The sequence below is a fragment of the Dermacentor variabilis genome, chromosome 9 (genome assembly GCF_050947875.1).
Source record: "Dermacentor variabilis isolate Ectoservices chromosome 9, ASM5094787v1, whole genome shotgun sequence".
NCBI classification, from domain to species: Eukaryota; Metazoa; Arthropoda; class Arachnida; order Ixodida; family Ixodidae; genus Dermacentor; species Dermacentor variabilis.
The window spans coordinates 133,930,067-133,949,378 of record NC_134576.1 but is presented as its reverse complement, the minus strand read 5'-3'; the positions used below and the strand labels follow the sequence as shown (position 1 = coordinate 133,949,378).

At 48.0% G+C, this 19,312-nt stretch overlaps 2 protein-coding genes across 2 annotated transcripts in view; one reads left to right on the top strand and one right to left on the bottom strand.

Annotated features, from left to right (window-relative positions):
- Nucleotides 1–3,394, top strand: part of LOC142557587 (uncharacterized) — a 39,777-nt gene extending 36,383 nt beyond the window's left edge. Inside the window, exon 2 of the mRNA XM_075669544.1 lies at nt 23–3,394. Within this exon, the coding sequence (XP_075525659.1) occupies nt 23–573 (551 nt within the window). The 3' untranslated portion in view covers nt 574–3,394. The remainder of the gene's footprint in view (nt 1–22) is intronic.
- A 320-nt stretch (nt 3,395–3,714) lies between these two features.
- On the bottom strand, nt 3,715–17,946 carry LOC142557586 (neuronal acetylcholine receptor subunit beta-2-like). Its single transcript, XM_075669543.1, has 7 exons — nt 17,744–17,946; nt 15,856–16,007; nt 15,452–15,496; nt 13,803–14,100; nt 10,014–10,343; nt 6,600–6,923; nt 3,715–4,207 (listed from the first exon to the last, which is right to left on the bottom strand). Exons 1-6 carry the CDS (start codon nt 17,823–17,825, stop codon nt 6,601–6,603), a joined length of 1,230 nt encoding a protein of 409 aa, XP_075525658.1. The 5' UTR covers nt 17,826–17,946; the 3' UTR covers nt 3,715–4,207; nt 6,600.
- Nucleotides 17,947–19,312: the final 1,366 nt, after the last annotated feature.

The following is a 19,312-nucleotide window of genomic DNA, read 5'->3' as shown; positions in this document are numbered from 1 at the left end:
CTCTTGTTTCTTTCGCACACAGACCCTCCCGGGACCGAAACGTTCCTGCCCCCACCGGACACGCCTCAGGAAGTGGAATTCCTGGCGCCCCCTGATCCTCCCAGGGATGACAAGGACGACAGGGAAGCCGTGGCGGATCGCACCGGCGACACGCCGTTGGATGATGGAAATCACGTGACCGACGACGATAATGCCGCCGACGACAACGGCAACCGGCTGCCGCCGAACGGCCTCACGAGGGACGACACAATGCCGGACGCGGCGGACGGCGTCGTCACAGACGATGCCAGCGAAGTCGGCGTAGTCGTGGCCGACGACAACGCCAATGACGTCACGCCGGTAAATAACGTCACCACTGACGGTGGAAGTGACGTCGTTCGCGACGCGGGGGACAGGACGAGCCCGGACGTAATTTCGGACGTCCCGAATGGAGAGAACGACGCGCCAAGAGACGTCATTGAAGACAGCGACATTGCGCCCAACGACATCTTCATTGACGACGGCCTCGACTTGGACACCAAGAAGGCAGACAGGAATAACAGCGCCCACGATTTCATCGTGCGAGATGCGTAGCGAGCGCAGAGAACAGCGTCATGCTGTCGGGAGGATCTAGCCTCCTGTAAACGCGCTAGCGCTGCGGTATTATAAAGTTTTGACACGACGCGTACGAGCTATCTATACAGCATTACCGTATTACCGTGATACTGGAATAGTAAGTGTGGTGGAGACATCGTGTGGTACCGTGTTCAACTAGAACAAGAGAGACACATTCTTGTGTTCCTGGGTTGCGCCGTTCTTCTATGCAGGGTGAATTAATGTATATCGTAATGGCTATGTTGCCGTTTTGAAGCACGCCAATAGACAAATAGAACACTGCTGGCCGCTTACTGCAGTAAGCTCTGCACACTTATGTTGAATTCCAATGGCAGATCCAGATCAAGTTTTTCTGCTCTGTATGGAGCAATCCTATTCCAATGGCAGAATGGGAGCGTGAGCTGTGTGTTCCAATGGCAGATTGGGACCAGCCGCTAATCCCGGATTGCTCCGTGGAGCAAAAATATTTGCTCCGCCGAAATCGGCAGATTTGACCGGAAGTCCTCGTGACGTATTTCCTTCACCCGCCTCTGCTTCCTGTCACGGTCGCCTGTTTCCGGTCGCGGGCAGCTATGGACATGGGGAAACGTGGACGCCGCTTCGCGCCGCGCGATTTTGTTCGCGCTCCTAGACAGCTCCGACTCAGACAGTACGATTTCCAAGTCGAGTGATGATTCTTCTGACACGGACAGTGAAATGGGGTGGAGGAGGAGGAGGAGATAAACTTTATTGAAAGGGGAAGGGTAAAGAGGGACGTGGCTGAGGGTTAGGGCTCAAGTAAGGCCCTGGGCCTGCTTGGCCTTTTCCGCCCAGTCCACCAGTTCAAGTTGTCGGTCGACGTCCCCGGAACTGAGCCAGGCTGTCCAGTCTGGGGTAGTGGGTTGCGCTTCCAAGCGCTTGTTCCTCTCTCTATTCTTGCGCCCTCTCACTTGATTTTCCTGTACTAAGTGCCCCCGTGGGAGCGCACGCATTCCCTTCGCAGATATGGTGCGAGCAGATGAGAGCGATCTCAGTCGGAGTGACGCGCTCCGTTCGTGATCCGGCCGAGCGCTCGAGATCTACCATTGGAATTCAACATTAGGTGGCACGCACCACGACAAGACAAGATGCATCCGCCATAGTACTGCTGTTTCAGCTTACATGTGCGCAGCCAGGAGCTCCGGAAGCCTTCACTTCGACGATAATATTTTCACGTTGGGCTAAAGTTCTGTGAACTCGGTAGGGACTTGTAGCTTTGAATATCAGTGCTATGACAGCAGGGGCTCGGGATGTTGCGTTAAAACATAGTCCGCGGAGGTTTTGTTGCATGCGCACAACTTTACTCTTACTTGTCTGTTGGGGCCAAGGTCACCTTCAACTTTCCGTATTGCTGTATGTTCGCACTTCTTTCCCCAATAACAGAAAAAAGGAACAATGCTATCATGCAAGAGTGTTTCTAACGGGTTTTGGTTGAACAGGCTGTCACAAAAGATCGTCACCGGCGTTGCTGCTTTCATCTACGTCTCCCGTAGCACGGTAATACGGTGCAGCAATAGCACGTGCGCGAGCGGTTAGAACTATTTGTACGGAGAGAGGCCTTATATCGAAGTGTTTTGTACGACTGCTCCGAACTGTTCCGAGCCGCAGAAGAAGCCTCGCTACGGTGCTGATGCATTTTGGGCATTTTCTTACATAATTGTTTTGGTCGCACCCTAAGTAAAGCTTCAAAAAGACGCATGTTGCAGTGCATCATAATAGCATTCAGAAGCACGGCACAAATTTTGGGTATATGCACATAGGGGATATCTTATTCAGACCATCTTGGCTCTCAGTTAAGGCAGGTATTCGCCGAGGCGTGTGTACTGCATTAAGATTTGCGTTTGCTCAGCGCGGTTACAAATGTCTGCCCTGAATTCATTGATGCAGCGGTGCCGGGAGTAGATTGGCGATTCTTTGTTTCTATGCTCACATCAGCTCAGAATGAAGGGACCACAATTAAATATCAATATTTCGCCTGTCTCAGCGATTAAGTGAATTAAAAAATATATATCGCCTGTACACACCGTGGTATTCCTTCTAAGAAACGCAAACAAGGTTGTTCAGCCTCTATAAGCAACAGAGTCATTCGGTGCTTGAGACAGACCTGTATAGATTGCAGTTTAAACTCTTTGCTTCTGAAAGGCTCTAGTGTTCTTTAAGCCGGTGGACCTATCTCACGCATACCGTATAATGTATTTCATTGTGTCTGGCAACACGGGTTACGCAGGATTGTACATAAATGGCGAAAGGTGTGGAGGTTAAAAAGAGGGTTGCCGGGCAATCAGACTGTCGTTGTGTTTAAGTCTCTGAAGTTGTGTGTGTGGAGTTACTGATACGAGAGAAGCATTGCTTATAAATCCTAAATAAAGAGAGAGAGAAAAAATCAGAATTTGATGGAGTGACTGATTGCTGCAAAATTTATATTTTCTACGACTTTTGCAGTGTGGGGTGTTGGTCAATGTTTGTTTTTTACTTATGCAGTAAATACAAGTACACCGCACTCATCCTCGAGATGAAAGCAGTCGATCCCAAACCACACTAATCACGATATACAGTTACAGAGCTCAAGTCGCGCCTCTTTCTGCCTCGCAAAGGTATGGGCGTCTTGAGTTTAACGAAAATTTGTTGCCGGAAGGCCTCACTTACGACGTTATTCTTAATAGAATAGTTTGTTCCTGTAATACTGAGGACAAAGTATAACATTATACCGAAACTCAATTTTTTTCTGCGACATCACCTAAGAGCACGAAGCTCGGTCTGCTGGGCGTGCCAAGAAAGAGAGAGAGAGAGAGAGAGAGAGAGAGAGAGAGAGAGAGAGAGAGAGAGAGAGAGAGGAATATTGGAAGGCAGGTAACCGGTCAAGGGGGTCTGGTTGGCTACCCCACGATGGGGGAAGAGAGAAGGTGTGGAGGCACTGCTTTAGCCTAAGCGCTATAGCTTCTCGTTCATAAACTAGAATTTCGAGGTATCAGACTCGGCGTAGCACGAATAATAGGTTGAGCATTACAGAGTTAACGTGGTCAAGTGTGGCGTTCTTTTTTCGAACTTTCTCATAACTTGGATGTGTCGTTTAAGAAGCAAACGAAGCAAGAAGCGATAAAATTTAATTGTAAGATATATCACACGCTCTTTTCTTTTATTCACAATCGCATTCGATATATACATTGACCCGGGGTTATATTGTAATGCGTGAAATGCACGAAACGGACACAGCACAGAATTTTCTGACGCGAAAGTAATAAAGCAAACGCAAGCTTTTTGTATGGTCTCTTTAGTGAAACGGTTTGACAACACGCCTCTCTTTATTCTCACCCACACGAAAGGAACATACACGGGAAGCAAGAAACTAAATAAAATAAAAAAACAAACAAAAAAGAAACAATACAAGAATAAAAAAAATACCCGCACCGGCATTGCAGTGGAGCATTCGCCTTGTCCACTTTGAATGCTGTTCTCGTTGTTTCCCGCAGTGATTCGACTTCCTAAACAGTGTACCAACTCATTCATGCTGGCAACTTTAATAACTTAACGCTTCGTATGCCGTGTCAATCGCAGCCGTACAATGATGACGCCAAGCCACCGTGGTTCTTGAACGCTGAAAGGAGGGAAAACAGGTTGAAATGTATTCAGGGCATCAGGGGCGTTGGATGATGCACAATCCTCCCCCCTCCCCCCCCCCCCAAGAAAAATTTTTTTTTTTTTATTTAGCAAACGTGCGGGACCTCCTTAGAGTGCCTTCATCAAGAACGGAGTCACCTGAGAATGAGCACGTACGAGGCTAGAAGCATTTTCAAATGCGATTTCTACCAGACGCTGGAGCCTGGAGAGAGAGAGAGAGAGAGAGAGAGAGAGAGAGAGGTTAACCGGGAGATAGTACGGACGGCTCTCCTACACAGCATGACGTGGTTAGCGCCAAAGGAGAACAGCGAAAGATACGCCAACGTCGTCTATCTCGATAGGCAAACATGTCCTCCAATGCACCATTTAGACCAAGTTCAAGTTCTTCTCAAGCAAAACGCCGCCCTACTCGTGCGAAGACGAAATAGGGAATGGCGAGGTGAGAAATAGAGATAAAGAGAAGGTTCCATAAACTTATCCGCGCTCGATGAAAATGTAACGTGGTAAAATGGAATGTGATCTTGGGCGACCACACATGCTCGTGGCACTGAAGCGATGAATTAACCAAGACAAGAGTGGGTCGCACGGGCAGAGTTTTGCACAAGCTTTTGAAAAGGGTCGCCGCCGGTTGGCATGGCGCTCGCAAGCACCAACTTGTCCTCGCCTTTTTTTCCCTATATGTTCGTGTGTGTATAACACTGTATGCTGTATACATTTAACCCTATCACGTCGTTTCATCATTTGCTTTCAATATTTTTATTATTATGATTACTATATACTACGCGAAAAGGAGTAACCGTCGCCAATATAGGGTGACTACTAGCTTTTCTCTTTTCTTCATTTCAATAAAACAAAAGCAATGTCCATTGAAATTTTGCTTATAAATTAAGGGTCTTTTAAAACGTCACACTATATGTCTCTCAGCAATACGTACGGAGTGACAAATAGGTTCCTGAAAATCATGACATCGATGCGCCTTGTCTTCCGTGGGTGGGAATCGTTCGTAAACCGCCCGCAGTAGGCAGGCTTGCTTGGGAAGCGCGGATTAACCAATAAAAGGGTTTTAGCTTTGCGTGATACGTGGTACCTTACTACGGTGCGTGACAGCTGACTCTGGCGATACGTTAGGCACACTGTGCAAGCGTTTCTGACGGCCATGACTACCGCGGCCGATCCGTGTGATTGCGTAAGAACACAGCAGCGCCCATATCAGCCTAAATCCACCCACTTCGATCAGTACTAGCCGCTACTTGCTCTCCGCGGCGACAACAAAAATAAATGGTGAAATCAGCCGTTGGTTCGTCCAATCTCACGCTGAGTACGAAGTATACGACGACATTTTTCTCGTTGTTATTGAGATGAGCTGTGTGTTCTGACGCTGCAAGGCCTAGACAGATGCCACAAAGCCGGGAAAGTGTTTTCATTTTGATCTTGAGGATGTCGCCACAACATTGGCATCGGTGATGCGCTCGCGATGTGGAATGATTACAAGCCAAATTATTTGTTGAATCATTGATTCGACTTTACGCTCTTGCACAATGCGCGACGACGATGTGCTAAAACGTAACAAACCCCAACAGTATAATGGAAGGGACAGAGCAGGTTTCCGTTCGAAGAGTTTTTAATGGCTGGTGCCGTAAAACAATGATAGCGCAAGCCTGGAGCTTTGCGTCTACGCGCGCCATGTCGCGGGGCGCTGTAAATCAACTCTGGCGCAGATACGCACTCTAGCAAGCTCGTCCATAGCGCAAAATACAATTGTAACAGAAGAAAAACGATAGCGCAAAGAAACCAAGACAAGCAGACACAGGAAACGGACGAGCTTGTTGGGTGCACCTATGTGTACTTGTCATATATGTTGCGCTAGCACATTTTTCGTGAAGTATGGACTGCTAAGAACGCGGAGCGGCCCGCATCTAATGAAGCTTTCCCCCACGTTAGGCGTCTGCGTTGGACACCGAACATGTAGCAGGAGGAGGTGTTTCCCCAACGAGCACAGGGCATGTCAGAACACGCAGTACTCGTGCAGTGCTATCTGTTTTGCCGCTTCTCCTCTGCCAGAGACGTGTTCTAGACGTTTTTTTGAATCTCTCCGAACCTGCAGGCTGTCCCTTCTCCCCCTCCGTATCCTAGCGTCCAGGTGGTTATAAACGTCCGGCGCATCTTAAGTTCGGTGTTCGTTCTCGTTATGCAATCAGCATTAAGTTGTGTTATTACCTCTTGCCTGGTCACTACCGGGACTCCCTTCAGCCCCATACCTTACGCCCTCAAGCCACGCTACCCTTAAATAACGCCCTATTACTATCGGGACAGAGCAAACTCGATCAGCTGAAGGCGTTGCCATGGCGACAGCAACGCGTCGCACCTACCTCAGGCATGGTAGGCGAGCAGGAAGACGGCGTACATGAGGAAGACGACGCGGTCGATGCCCTGCGCCACCAGGAACCACTCTTGGCGCGTGATGATGTCTTGCTTGTCGAGGGGAGACGTTGCGTCGGCCAGCTGCTCGTGGTCGGCGGCGCGCGGTGCCGGAAGCGGGCAGAGGAACAGCACCCGACCCGGCACGCCCGACAGCAGGGACACGAGCAAATCGGGCGGCCGGAACACCATCGGGCTCTTGACCATGTTCAGCACCAACACCGAGATGAGCGTCGCCACGGCGATGGCTAGGCACGTGGTGCCCAAGTACTGGACTGCGTACGCACACACACACGCACACACAATTGGGACGACGCCGAGTTGCTTGCAGTTGGCGTTTTACAGGTAAAAGAAGGTCTTCATTGCATCCCAGTCGAACGGGAGGCCCAAAGTAGCAAGTTTTGAGGACGTTTCCTGCTCCGGGGAAAACCGAGAGGTTGCTTTGAAATTCGGGACGTCACAGCGACGTTGCGGTGCTGATGTCGCGGTTCGAAATTCAAGATCGTTCGGTGGCGATGTAGAGGTAAATGCGACAGAAATGCGTTAGCACATCACGTCGCATCTCTTTGAGGTCCCGTATTCGCGTTTTAAGCCGCCTTAAGCATATTTGCAAGGTGTTGTTTAGGAGCTCACTCGACGCACCGTCCTGCCTCTTCGAGCAGCGAAGTGCAACTGACGCTGGTCCAGTGCTGACCACTGTCAGTTGCGCAATATATATATATATATATATATATATATATATATATATATATATATATATATATGTATATATATATATATATATATATATATATATAGTCACTTTAACTTTAACTTTCACTTTAACACTCCTCATGCTAACGCATTAAAGGTGCAAGTGTAGCCCTCATTCTCCCCGCTAATTAACGTAGAAATATCATCACATGAACTACGTGATGAAAAAAATTGGCAGGTCTGCCCGAAGTGCGAAGCACTGACTGATAACAAGGTTTAGCGTTGCGCTTGTACTCCTCGGACGATGTTCTAACCATACGCGGAAGCAACATACTCGGGTGCGACTAAATTTCCAGTCCTGAAATGACATCGCACAGGCGCCGCTACACTACCCGCGAGGAGCCGCGCCAGTAAAATTACATCTCTTGCAGGTTTGAGCACTGACATTGACAAATCAGTTCTGCGGAAGCTCGCAAGGAGGACGAAAGTACATGAAAGGGAACAATTGGGCATCCACCCGAATTTTTTAGCACGAAGCTACACAGGAAAACATGATCTTGCATTGTAGTGCGAAGTGACACGGACACAGACTAGAAGCAGGCAGGACGAGACAGACTAGCGCTCGTCCTGTCTGCTTCTAGTCTGTGTCCTTGTCACTTCGCGCTACAATCCAAGATCATGTTACCCTACCAACTCGCCCAACTTTCTATCCTTTTGCACTATAAAGGAAACCCATGCAAGTTTCTCAGAAAAAAAGCGTCGCAGTTGGAGAAAAATTACCGACGATTACGTTACTTCGTAATGCGAAATTTGAGCGCAGCAAATTTGAGCGCAGCGTTTAGCAGCAGCAGCAGCAGCAGCAGACGGAGGACTTCCATCGGTCGTCTCGCTCATGGCTCAGAAAGAACTGGCAGATAATTTCGCAGTGGCGAACGGCAGCGGCAATTTCGGCTCGGGCGGTGCACATGTACAGATCCGCCGCCACCGATCTGGCTCTCTGATTGCCACCGCACAGGGCGAACGGCAGCGGCAATTTCGGCTCGGGCGGTGCACATATACAGATCCGCCGCCACCGATCTGGCTCTCTGATTGCCACCGCACAGGGGTTGCATTGGAGGAGGAGCGAAGAAAGGAATTAAGTTCGAGCCGGCGCTTTGACAACCGGAGACTCGCAGGAAGAGGGGGGAGGGGGGCGGCGTGTACACCCAGCGGCAAACGATGGGGGCAGAAGCGCGCGCAGCAAGCGGACAACACGATAAAGGGAGGAGGGAAGAGATAGCAGCGACTGACTGATGCCGCTGACGCCGATAGTGAGTCAACCCCAGCTGCGGAGTTGGTTTCAGGGACAACGAATAACCGGCGCGTCGGCAACTGAAGAGCACCCTATCCGCCACACAAGAACAGGGGGGGGGGACCCTTTCCTCCTCTTTCTGCATGGCGGCGACGGTGTTCTATGCAGTCACGTTATCTTGACTCTCTAGCGGCGTCAGCGGCATCCAGCGGTATCAGTCGGTCGCTGCTAGCGCTGGGGGGATGAAAGGGGGGCGGAGCTGGTTACGAGGCCGACGACGACGCGAAACCCAGGAACGGACGCCAAAGAGCTGCGCTCTAAAATTCGTCCTGGTTTGCTACTCGAGCCCGGGACGAGCGCCTTTCCGTTGCGGTCGCTCTACCATCTGAGCTAACCAGGAGGCTAGCCGATCGATATATATGTATATATGCGTGTGTTCTTGTATTGGGCGACAATATTCACGAATTTTCGCAACACATCGGGCTACTCCACGGGTTCCTGCAAATAGAGCCAGTGTTTCAACTGAGGTCACCTCGACACCTATCACGTAACCACCGCAATAGCACTGAATACCTTGGTGACATTTTCCTAAATATATCTTTCAAATCTTTTGGAACCACGATCAAATTGAAACAGCAAAATATACATCGCTCACGCCGCAGAGCTTCTAAACGAAAGGCTATCATACGCAGACACACAAAACACAGTATTAGAGAACTACACGAAGTAAGTTTCGTAGTTTTCTCGGTCGGGTAAATTTCGGATGTAAACGTTCGCTGACGAATTAAATTAACGAGCATTGTGACACGCGCGCACAGGGCACCACAAACAGATCTCACTCGATGACCGCGAACACTCGCTACCACAAGGCAGGTGTGACGAAGAACGCAGGCAGAAAGGAGCGACTGCTTCGTGCTTGCTCTCGCCTCAACGCGCCGAGAAAAGTCTCGTTTGTTATTGCGTTGTGTCCAGGATCGGCCTGCTCTAGTCGGCGCGCTGACCCTGGATACAGTGCCACAGCAAAGGGGGGCTAACCGGGAGACTTCATAATGCGCGGCCACGAGGGGGGTGGGGTGTCTCCGCGTCTTGTCTTCAGTGACAGGCAAGTAATCGTTACGGTGCAAAACGACGTGCAGAATATAATTACACGCATGGTATTGCTTTAACCGCTTCACGACAGTTTCGCTTTTAAGGTTGTAAATGTGCGAGTTGAATCTCCACTTTCCTTTTTTTTTTTTCAATTTTCGCGCGATATGTAATCTCAGCGCAATACACAATTGTACTGCGGTGAAGCTTACTAAAGCACATTCGCCATTAAGGAACGCACGCAAGACCTTTTCTGTAACTGCAAACTCTCGCCCCGCAGTGTTTCGCTACTCACCGATGCGCGGAACGTGGACGGAACCGCCCAGGTCGTGCCTCAGGTTCTGTATGATGAGCAGGATCACGACGATGCTGGCGCAGCCAAGCGTGATCTTCTTTCCGGACGAAGGCGGCAGCCAGAAGATGAACAGTGTGAGGATGGAGACTGCCACGCAGGGAAGCACCACGGTGAAGTGGTAGCCCGGAGAGTTTCGCTTCACGAACAGTGTGAACCTGAGCACGGGGTCGGAGCCCTGCTCCGGGTGCGCGAACTCGGTCGTGTCCATGGACTCAAAGTAGCCGGTCCAGTCGGGATGCGTATCGTCGAAGTTCTTCTTGGCAAGTTTGCCTGAGGACGTGCAAGCAATCGTCGGCTTGACTTAGTCGAGAATTGTAGCTTTTCCGCAAAATGAGAGAATTTTAGTGCGTTCTGTATTCCGGCAAACGCGGGCGGTTTGTTGGTTGAGCGGGGGCGCAAACGCGAGCGGCCAGATTGGTGGCGCCAGCTAGTGGTGCGAAGCTCAACCACACCACAGCCCGTTACTATATTCTGCTTAGCTGCTGGCGTAAATTTTCGACAGCTGCGTAATCGGGTTTAAAATTATGCCGCTGCCGAAAATTTGCCCCAGCAACGAATCAGCATATCGTAGGTTCCTGCAATTTTGACAATGTGTTTGTCTGGTTGAGTTCTACGCTACCAGGCGGCTGCCCCGCTCCGGCGGCTCCTCTGCACATCCGGCAATCCGCCCAAACTTCCCCCGTTTGCCGGACTAGCGGACGCGCTAAAAGTCTAATATATTAGAGAGGTTTAGTTTGTCCGGTATTCCGGTAAAACGCAGGCGGACGGAGCGTTGGGGCGTTGGGGCGAAGGCGTCAACGTCAGCGGTCTGCATGGTGCAGCCACCTGGTGGTGCAGTGGTTAAATAGACAGAAACAGCTAATATTGCAGTAACCAAGTGCATTTTACTTTGTTGCAGGTGTAAATTTTTGGCAGCGACACGATTACGCCAGTGCCGAAAATTTGCACCAGCAGCGAGGAAGAATTGCGTGTTGCCGGAATACCGCACAAGCTAAACCTCTCTATTAGTACCGTTTGCGGTTTACCGGATTACCGGAGAGGCATACGGAAACAAGTCTGGCAGCGACATCCTGTGATCTTTACTCTAATCACAATGTCTTAGGCAGTTTATCGTGTTAAATAAGTGTTCTTGTCGAATTATTTTTAAAGGCGACATGTTCATGATTCATCATCATCATCAGCCTGGAATAAAGTGGAATAAAGTTGGTTACTGCAATGTTAGTCCTGTGTTTGTCTGTCTGAACCTTCTTCACCTATAGTGGCGACACCAACCCGGCCACTCACGTTTGGCTATCCGGTAACCCGGTAATCCACAACTGGTAAGAAGTTTGTGGACAAGCTAATAAATACTCTTTAGCAACGAGTTCGCTCCGGTTTATTGTTTACAAACCGTGAAATGGAGCTACAGTACGGCACGCCACCTGATTAAGGGCTACTTTTTCCATACAAGAAAAGAAAAATATCGTGGCGAATGGAAATTGTGCAGTGTCACCTGCTGCGATTGAAATATTACAGCTGGCTACAGTGTAGCATACAAAAACAATGCCAGGCAATGTAAATCAGCTATATTGACATACAAACAAGAACTGTAAGTGAAACGTTAACAAAAGAAGAAAAACTAACGTAAGTGAAAAGAAAAGCTATTCATTCATCTTATCCGGTCAGACTAAGGACTGATAACTCATTTATATACTGCCTACCCTAATCACGAAAAGATAAAAAAAACAGGTCCTGTGGACTTTCTTTTTGCAACGTGTCCAAAGTATTTCCCAAGAATTGCCGGGAATTAAGTTTACTGCGGGCCATTTATTGTTCTCCGATATTCTAAAATGGCAATCATAACTGCACGAAGAATTGCGAAAAAAAAAAGAAAATGTGGCACACAGGACATGAGACGAGCTTTGGGCAGCTAGCTCTGAAGACGTGGGCGTGAGGAGCGCGATCAACGATGAAATCCGCGTTGGAATTATCCCGTTATAGGTAAACTGCCAAAAGCGCGACACGAACACTTCAAGCATAGTAACGAGTGCACAATCAACACGGCGCTTCCCATACTTCTTCGATTCTGTCCCGTTCACGGCGAGTTTTTGCAAGTCTACCATGAAGTGCCAACTCGGCCAAGAGAATACCCTGTCACACTGTTAAGTACCATCCATTAATATATATATATATATATATATATATATATATATATATATATATATATATATATATATATATATATATTAATCAATTTCTCTGATTTTACGTGCCAAAACAACGATCTGGCTATGACGTACGCCGTACAGGGGGACTACGGATGAGTTTTGACTTCATAAGGTTCTTTAACGTGCACGTAAGCCTAAGCACACGTATGTTTTTTTTTTTTTTTCGTTTCGCCCCCTATAGAAATGCAGCCGCCGCAGCTGGGATCGAGCCTGCGATCTTGAGCTCAGCAGCGCAACGCCAGCCACAGAGCTACCACGGCGACTGTTTATTATCGTTATTATTATTTTTTTTCAATGTAAGAGGCCAGATGACTGGTAATCGTTAGATTCGCTAATAGAAAGCAATCATACTATCCTTACTCTCCAGAGTCTTTTTAAGAGACCTTAGGAAACAGTTCGCTCAAGCGAAAGTCCGTACATGCGAAACGGAAACACCTGGCGTTGCTTTGTACATTTTAGAGGTTGCTTTCGATTTGCCATTGTCACGTGGAGTTCCTTTGTAGTCGTTTAATATTGTAGGTGCTCATTTTTCCGCACAATTCTTTTAAGCAAAACGTTTGACTGTTTTGATGCGTAAGAGAGAGAAAGAAAGAGAGGGGCCAATGAAAACTGAAGAGGTTAGACCAGCAATACGTTTGGCGGCATGCTACCATAGATATAATTTATTATAAGCGCGGCGATGATCTTGTAGGCGCCATTTCTTGGTGTTTATTGTGACGCACTGACAAACACTATCGCTACTGACATTTTTCTAATGCAGTGCCTCCAGTACGACCTGAAATGGAGCAATCACGTGACTGACACGGTTGTGGCGCCATCTGATGGCGGGGAACGATGCTGCTTTGCAAATACGACGACCTTCGCGACTGCGTAGGGCGGTGAACCGATCGCGGAGGTCACGTTCACATCAAAGATAACGCGACTGTATGCAAAATGAATAAGTAGGTTAGCTAGTTCGTACACAACGCAACACAACGCTAACACACACACACAACGCACACAACGCTAACACGACGGGAGGGCGGAGAACGAGACGACACAGAACGCTGCGCTTACTACCATAGGGAGAGTTTATTGCATGGAGGGTAACTTATGAACGTTAAAAGGGCATGAAACGAAAAAAAGGAAGGAAAGACGAAACCAGATACGCAGGTTAGAAGTATAATCATAGAATGTTTAGGATAAGACGACGCTTACGCAAACTCCCCTTAGCTTTTTTATGAAAGTGCTTTATAGTGCCGTTTAAGGCTCGTAAGCCCTCTTCCATGCCCAAATACCTTTCAGGGTAACCTTTTAGTAGAATTCAACGTAGTGTCCTGTGCCTTCTTGTTCCGTGTCGCGTGTTAGCATTGCTTTGCTCGGAAAGACGACGACGACGACGACAACAACAACAACAACAACAACAACAACGACGACGACGACGACGACGAAAAAAAGGAACGTGTCAGCACTGATGAAGGGGGACAGCGCTCTTTCCAACGCGCATGATGCGAGACCCCCCTCGCGCAACGTGCCCACCCACCGATGAGCTTGACCTTGTAGCCGTGCGCCCACGAGGAGACGTTCATGGCACAGCGGTGCTCGTCGTACGGGTAGTCGCGCAGGTCCATGGAGCAGCGCATGCCGAACGTGACCAGCGGGCACCAGATGACGTTGCCGTGGTGGTCGGTCTTGACGGCCGAGAAGAGGCGCACGCCGTACACGCCGTAGCTCTCGTGCACCGACAGCGTCGGCGTCCACACCTCGCTGTCGCCGAACGTCACCTCGCGCATGTCGTCGTACTCGCTCGGGTTCCAGGACAGCCCTTCGTCGATCCAGTGCTGCTCGGGCACGGCGTCGCGAAAGAGAGAGAGAGAGAAATGAGAGCCGAACGGTGCCTGCGAACACTGGAAGACTTGTTTTGTATGTCTGCATGCGCCGGACTATACAAGAAATGTGGGATTAACCTTGCTCTTTCTTTTTTTTTTAAATTGCAAATGAATATCCCGCATTTGTCTGCGAGCTCCTGATTAGCTTAAATGTTTCAGTTCACCAATCATCATCCTTCCCTTATTTAATAATTTAACGTTGTAAAGAAGCTTACGACATATTGTACTTCTTGCCAGCATTTCCAATGAACAATGAATGAATGAATGAATGAATGAATGAATGAATGAATGAATGAATGAATGAATGAATGAATGAATCAATAAGAGTAGACAAGTTGACCAACTTGATGGCTGTCTATCTTCTCAAAAAGGTCAGCCGCGGCTGTACAGAAACAAGAACGTTCAATATAGACAGTGATTAATAAGATACATTCACTCCCGCTGAGTTTGTCCCCGGTTAATTCGGTTTCCTTCGTGTGTCCTCGTTGGCTTTTCGAAAATGTGCAGTCATATTTCGGTCACATTACGGAGTTTTAGAAACAGGGGAGACAAAGATAGGCGACCTTATCAGCCGAACCCCCCCCCCCTCCCCCCAAAAAAGAAAGAGGAGTGCACAAAGGTTACATGGGAATCGTAGTGGAGCTTGGGTTCTACGCGTACATGCGTCACTGCCACTGGCGCTACTTCTGAATACGCTGAACTGATCGGCTACACTATTTATAATACTCACTATCACTCGCAGTGATGTGTTTGTAATGTGCGCTGTGTACGATGTGCGGCTTTCATGCGTCGGAGGTGTTTTGTGAGCACCGCCCATATTTAAGCTGTGGTGCACGCTTTTGTTCTGAGACAACAGGCCACGAACAGACCTTGTTCTGCAAGGACTACTCGATGTTTCGGACAGTCACCTCTTGTACATTTGCTTTCCCAGGTAAACGTCAACAATTGCAACTAAAATGAGAATATGAATAAGTTTGGACTGGTAGGATTATTCTTTCATAATCATGACTAAGGAATGGTTGGTTTCTAGTTTTGCTTAAATTTATCTTTAGTGACCCGGTAACCGAACCACACATTCGACCTAACTTTTGGTCAGCCTTTGGTTCTCGGAGTAACGTTATGCCTAAGCCTTGTGTCAGATCAACTAATTACCACATTTTTCGTGTTTTGGCTTCGTGTATTGTTATTAGGCGTTAGGTTCTCCCATGCAAAAGAGCACATTGTATTGCTGCTTTAAAACTGGCTTTTACGTGTGTGTGGAAATAGTGCGTGTTGATTAAGTAATGCATTCAAATTGACTTACCATGCAAACAAATGCTGATAGCGACATGTAGTCCCATTCAGGCATCTGAGAATTGTAAGCAATGTTCTGATCAATGAAACAACATCAAGGAAATACTGGATAATTGAAAGAAAAGTACGCTCCACACTTAAATGTAACTTCAGCTAGGGCGGCCCAACGACAGTTTTCCTTTTTGGGCGAATACATATGAAATACACGGATGCTTTCCTAATGGAGAAGCTTAACCAATTTCCAAGTAGTTATCTACAATTGGGAATCGAATAAAAAAGGATTCTTATAATTTTTGACATAAACAACTGAAGTGTAGCAGTATTTCTGCTGAGAGCTAACCTTGTGCTTTTGCGTGCAACTTATGGCTTCATTTAGATTGACGCCGTCATCGACTGTTCCATTTGGGTACTCACCATGTACCTTAGCTGCTTGGCATATACTGTGAAGTTGACTATTGTGTCTGAAGCATGACTGTTGAGTGGTTGGTAGTTTTTATCGTATTTTGCTGAATCAGTCAAGTTTTGGCGAAGCTTCTTCACTACTTGCTGGTCGACTTCTTTCGCCCCTGAAACATGTGTAAATGGTCATTTGTATTCATTAATAGTGTTCTTATAATAATGGGAGCAAAACTTGCACACACGAAAAGAAAAACAAAAGATAAATATTTGTTTTAAGTTACTCAAAGCAAAGTAACGTGTTCATACTTCTTGAATATATACGTTACCGTCTCCATTCTCATGGATTTTTGTTATGTTGGAATTCTTTCAAGTCTATCAACCATCTCAAGTCATGAGGAATTGCATATAGTGGGACGCATAAAAGGAACCTTTAGAGTTCAGTACTCTCCCTCCGTCAATTAGGAGGTCGAATGATATTCCGTTCGGCAATACTCTACTTCTTGAGACGCTATAATTTTTCGAAAGCAAATCACTGCCATTTATAGCACGTCTTTATAGCTTTCCCAAAAGTCGAAGCCTTATTTGGATGCCCCGCCGATATTGTAGAAGGTTAATCTGTCACTAATTTTGCATAAACTATTATGGCCTGCTTATCGTTCTAATTTTAATTTATCATGTTTCTTTCTTCAGCAGTTGCGAAACCGTGAATTAATCGCTCTTGTTTTTACTGCAATATCGCAAGGCAGTCGCGTTGTAGTTCACACCACGTTATTCTGTGCAAAAAAGCGCGAGACCGACGTTGTGTATGTGGTTCTCAAACGGATATAAATACCCAGACACCACTTACACTTACACCGACATGAGAACCATCTTGAATTAGAGCGCAACGGAAGGCACATAAAATGAACATTTAGAGTCCAATACTCCCCCTGCGTCAATTAATAGGCGCCTATGTTCGTCTTACTTTCTGTTGTGCCATCCCGTTGCGTTGTCTTTCAAGATGGTTCTCATGTCAAAATACCAACTAGCCCAGCATTCAACTCTCTAGAACTTACACCAAAATTACATCAATTAGTGCGAATAGCAGTTGTAAGCCCCCCGAACTCTACGATCCGTTTAGAGACTCGATCTTGAGAACTACCTCGTAGTCTTAAAGAGCTTCGAGAGAGAACTTCAGTTGCACCTGAAAAGTTGCTGTAATTTCCTAGACATTGTTAAGAGGCTCCCAGAACCAGAAATAGGAAGGAGGATGCAGCTTCTATGGATCCGCCGACGCGCACTTTTCGCAGCGCCATCTATTGGCAGGCGCGGTATGCAAGACACGCCCACTTAGCGAGCCCTCCGAAAGGTGGCTTCTAGTCGGTTCGTTGTTACTCCAGGCACAATGTGTTTGCGCGTTTGGCTGCGAATCTGGCATGCAGCAGGCGCCGCACAACGTGAAGCTTGGTTGATGCACCGCGTCTCAATAAACTGCGTTGTAGGGCACGGCTGCGAGATGACCAATGCCCAGTGCCCAATGCAAGTATGATCTGCTCTTCGTTACAAAGTGGCCTCGACGCCTTGGGGGAATAAAAACGCCTAATCGTTGAGGCGATCCTATACTGACACTTGCTGAGATATCCTTTTGTTTTTACGTTGCATTGTACCACGCGTCAACCGTACCGTGACGAGCAAGCTAACTCACGAACAAATGAGCAAACTAGGTCGGCCCATTTTTTTTGGAACTCGTAACTACCACGTATGATATAAGTCAAACATATATTGGTGCATCCTAATAATAGCTTAGTCATGTTCAAGGCTGAAAGTGCTGAACGTGTAAGGCAACACGTAACTGAACTCCAGTCTCTGTTAGCAATTCATAGCTGTAGTAGTACAAGCAAACATAAACATGAGGATCACGTACCTAAAGCGGGGACGGCCATGAAAACACACAAGACGATCAGAGAGATGGCGAAGGGGAAGACTAAGAAGCGCTGCGTTGCCATGACTGGACCGATAATGGCAGTGAGCAGAAGTGGCCGGTGCCAGAACTGCTGGCTTACTGATCCCGATCCCCCGCGATCGGCGAATGATGGCCCTGTTGTTTCTCCGGGGCGCTGTTGTGCATTCCACCTCCCTCTCGCGAGTCGACCGACGCCTCCGCGGGGTGGGCGTCTCTCACTTGTGCAGCGAGATCGCCACCTTGAGTCTTCTGCAGCCCCCACCGCTCGCCATAGTGATGGAAACCGGCTGACGCGGCGTGGCTCGGTATAGAAGCGTATACATCGACAAGCAAACTAATCGTGGGATCGTCCCGCGTGTAGCGTTTCACACTTTCCCCCGCAGTTGGCCGTGATTCGAAGTCTCGGGCCAAGCAGGGGTGACCCTCTGCGGGGGGGGGGGGGGCGCTCAGAAGGGTTTGTTGAGGGAGTAGAATGCTTGGAAATGTGTGTCAGACGAACGTGTCCGATAATCCACGCACTCGTGCAAAATCAAAGTGGGGGCGAAGAAGAATGGGCCTGGGGACATTTTGCCTGGAGCCAGTGGTTCGGCAAATGTACTTGGCTAAATTCGCCAGGGCATTTCGTGACAGGGCTTAGGACAATTGCTTTCCTTAGTTTATATGTTTCGTCGATGGGCTTTGTCTTCGTCAGGGAAGCAACTGCTTTCATCAGCAGAGTTTATATGATTGCCTATGTTGGAATCATAACTTTTCTTTCTTTCCTGCTAAAAAAAGGCAGTTGGTGCCTTTACGAAGTCAAATCCTCTTGCTCAAACATTGGATCCATGCTAAAGTCGCTAGATTGAGGCTTCACTTGTTCACTTTCTGCTGATCACTTATCGTGCGTGATCGCTTTGCCTTGTTGACAGGAAAATTAAGGCACTTGAACTGCAAGCGAGAAAGAGACACAGCTTGCAGGAAGCCATTGGTCGGAAACCCGGTGCCTCCGGTTATCCTGTGGTAAAACAAAGGGAACATGCATACCCGATGCCGAACACTTCACTTCCTTCAGGGGTGAACAGCTTGCGCAAGGTGTCTGCGCCGATTCCTGTCGAAACCGTGCGAGCACAACTCCAGCAACCAGTTAGCGAATGGGATCAACTTACACGCGGAAAGTCTCGATAGCATGAAGATCATGCTTGCTGCCTCTGTTGTGGCTTTCGCGCAACAGATTTGTCTCAAAAAGGCGAAATGTGCTCTCGTGAAAACAAGAACAAAAAATTGGTGCTTTCGCCAGAAGGGCGATCGAGCACTTAGAGCGCTGCGCTTCAATTTTTCGGACAGTTTCATAAGTATTCGCGGGCCCGACCAACGCTGACGCGACATACGGTGGTGAGGCATAATTATTGGCTTAACACGCCGTGTAGGGCATGCAATGGTGTCGCACAGGCGCCACTACGCTGCCCGTGAAGAGCCGTGTCAGTAAAATGACGTCAGTTTGAGGTTCCAACGTCCACATTGTTGTGAACTTATGATATTTAATAGCCAGAG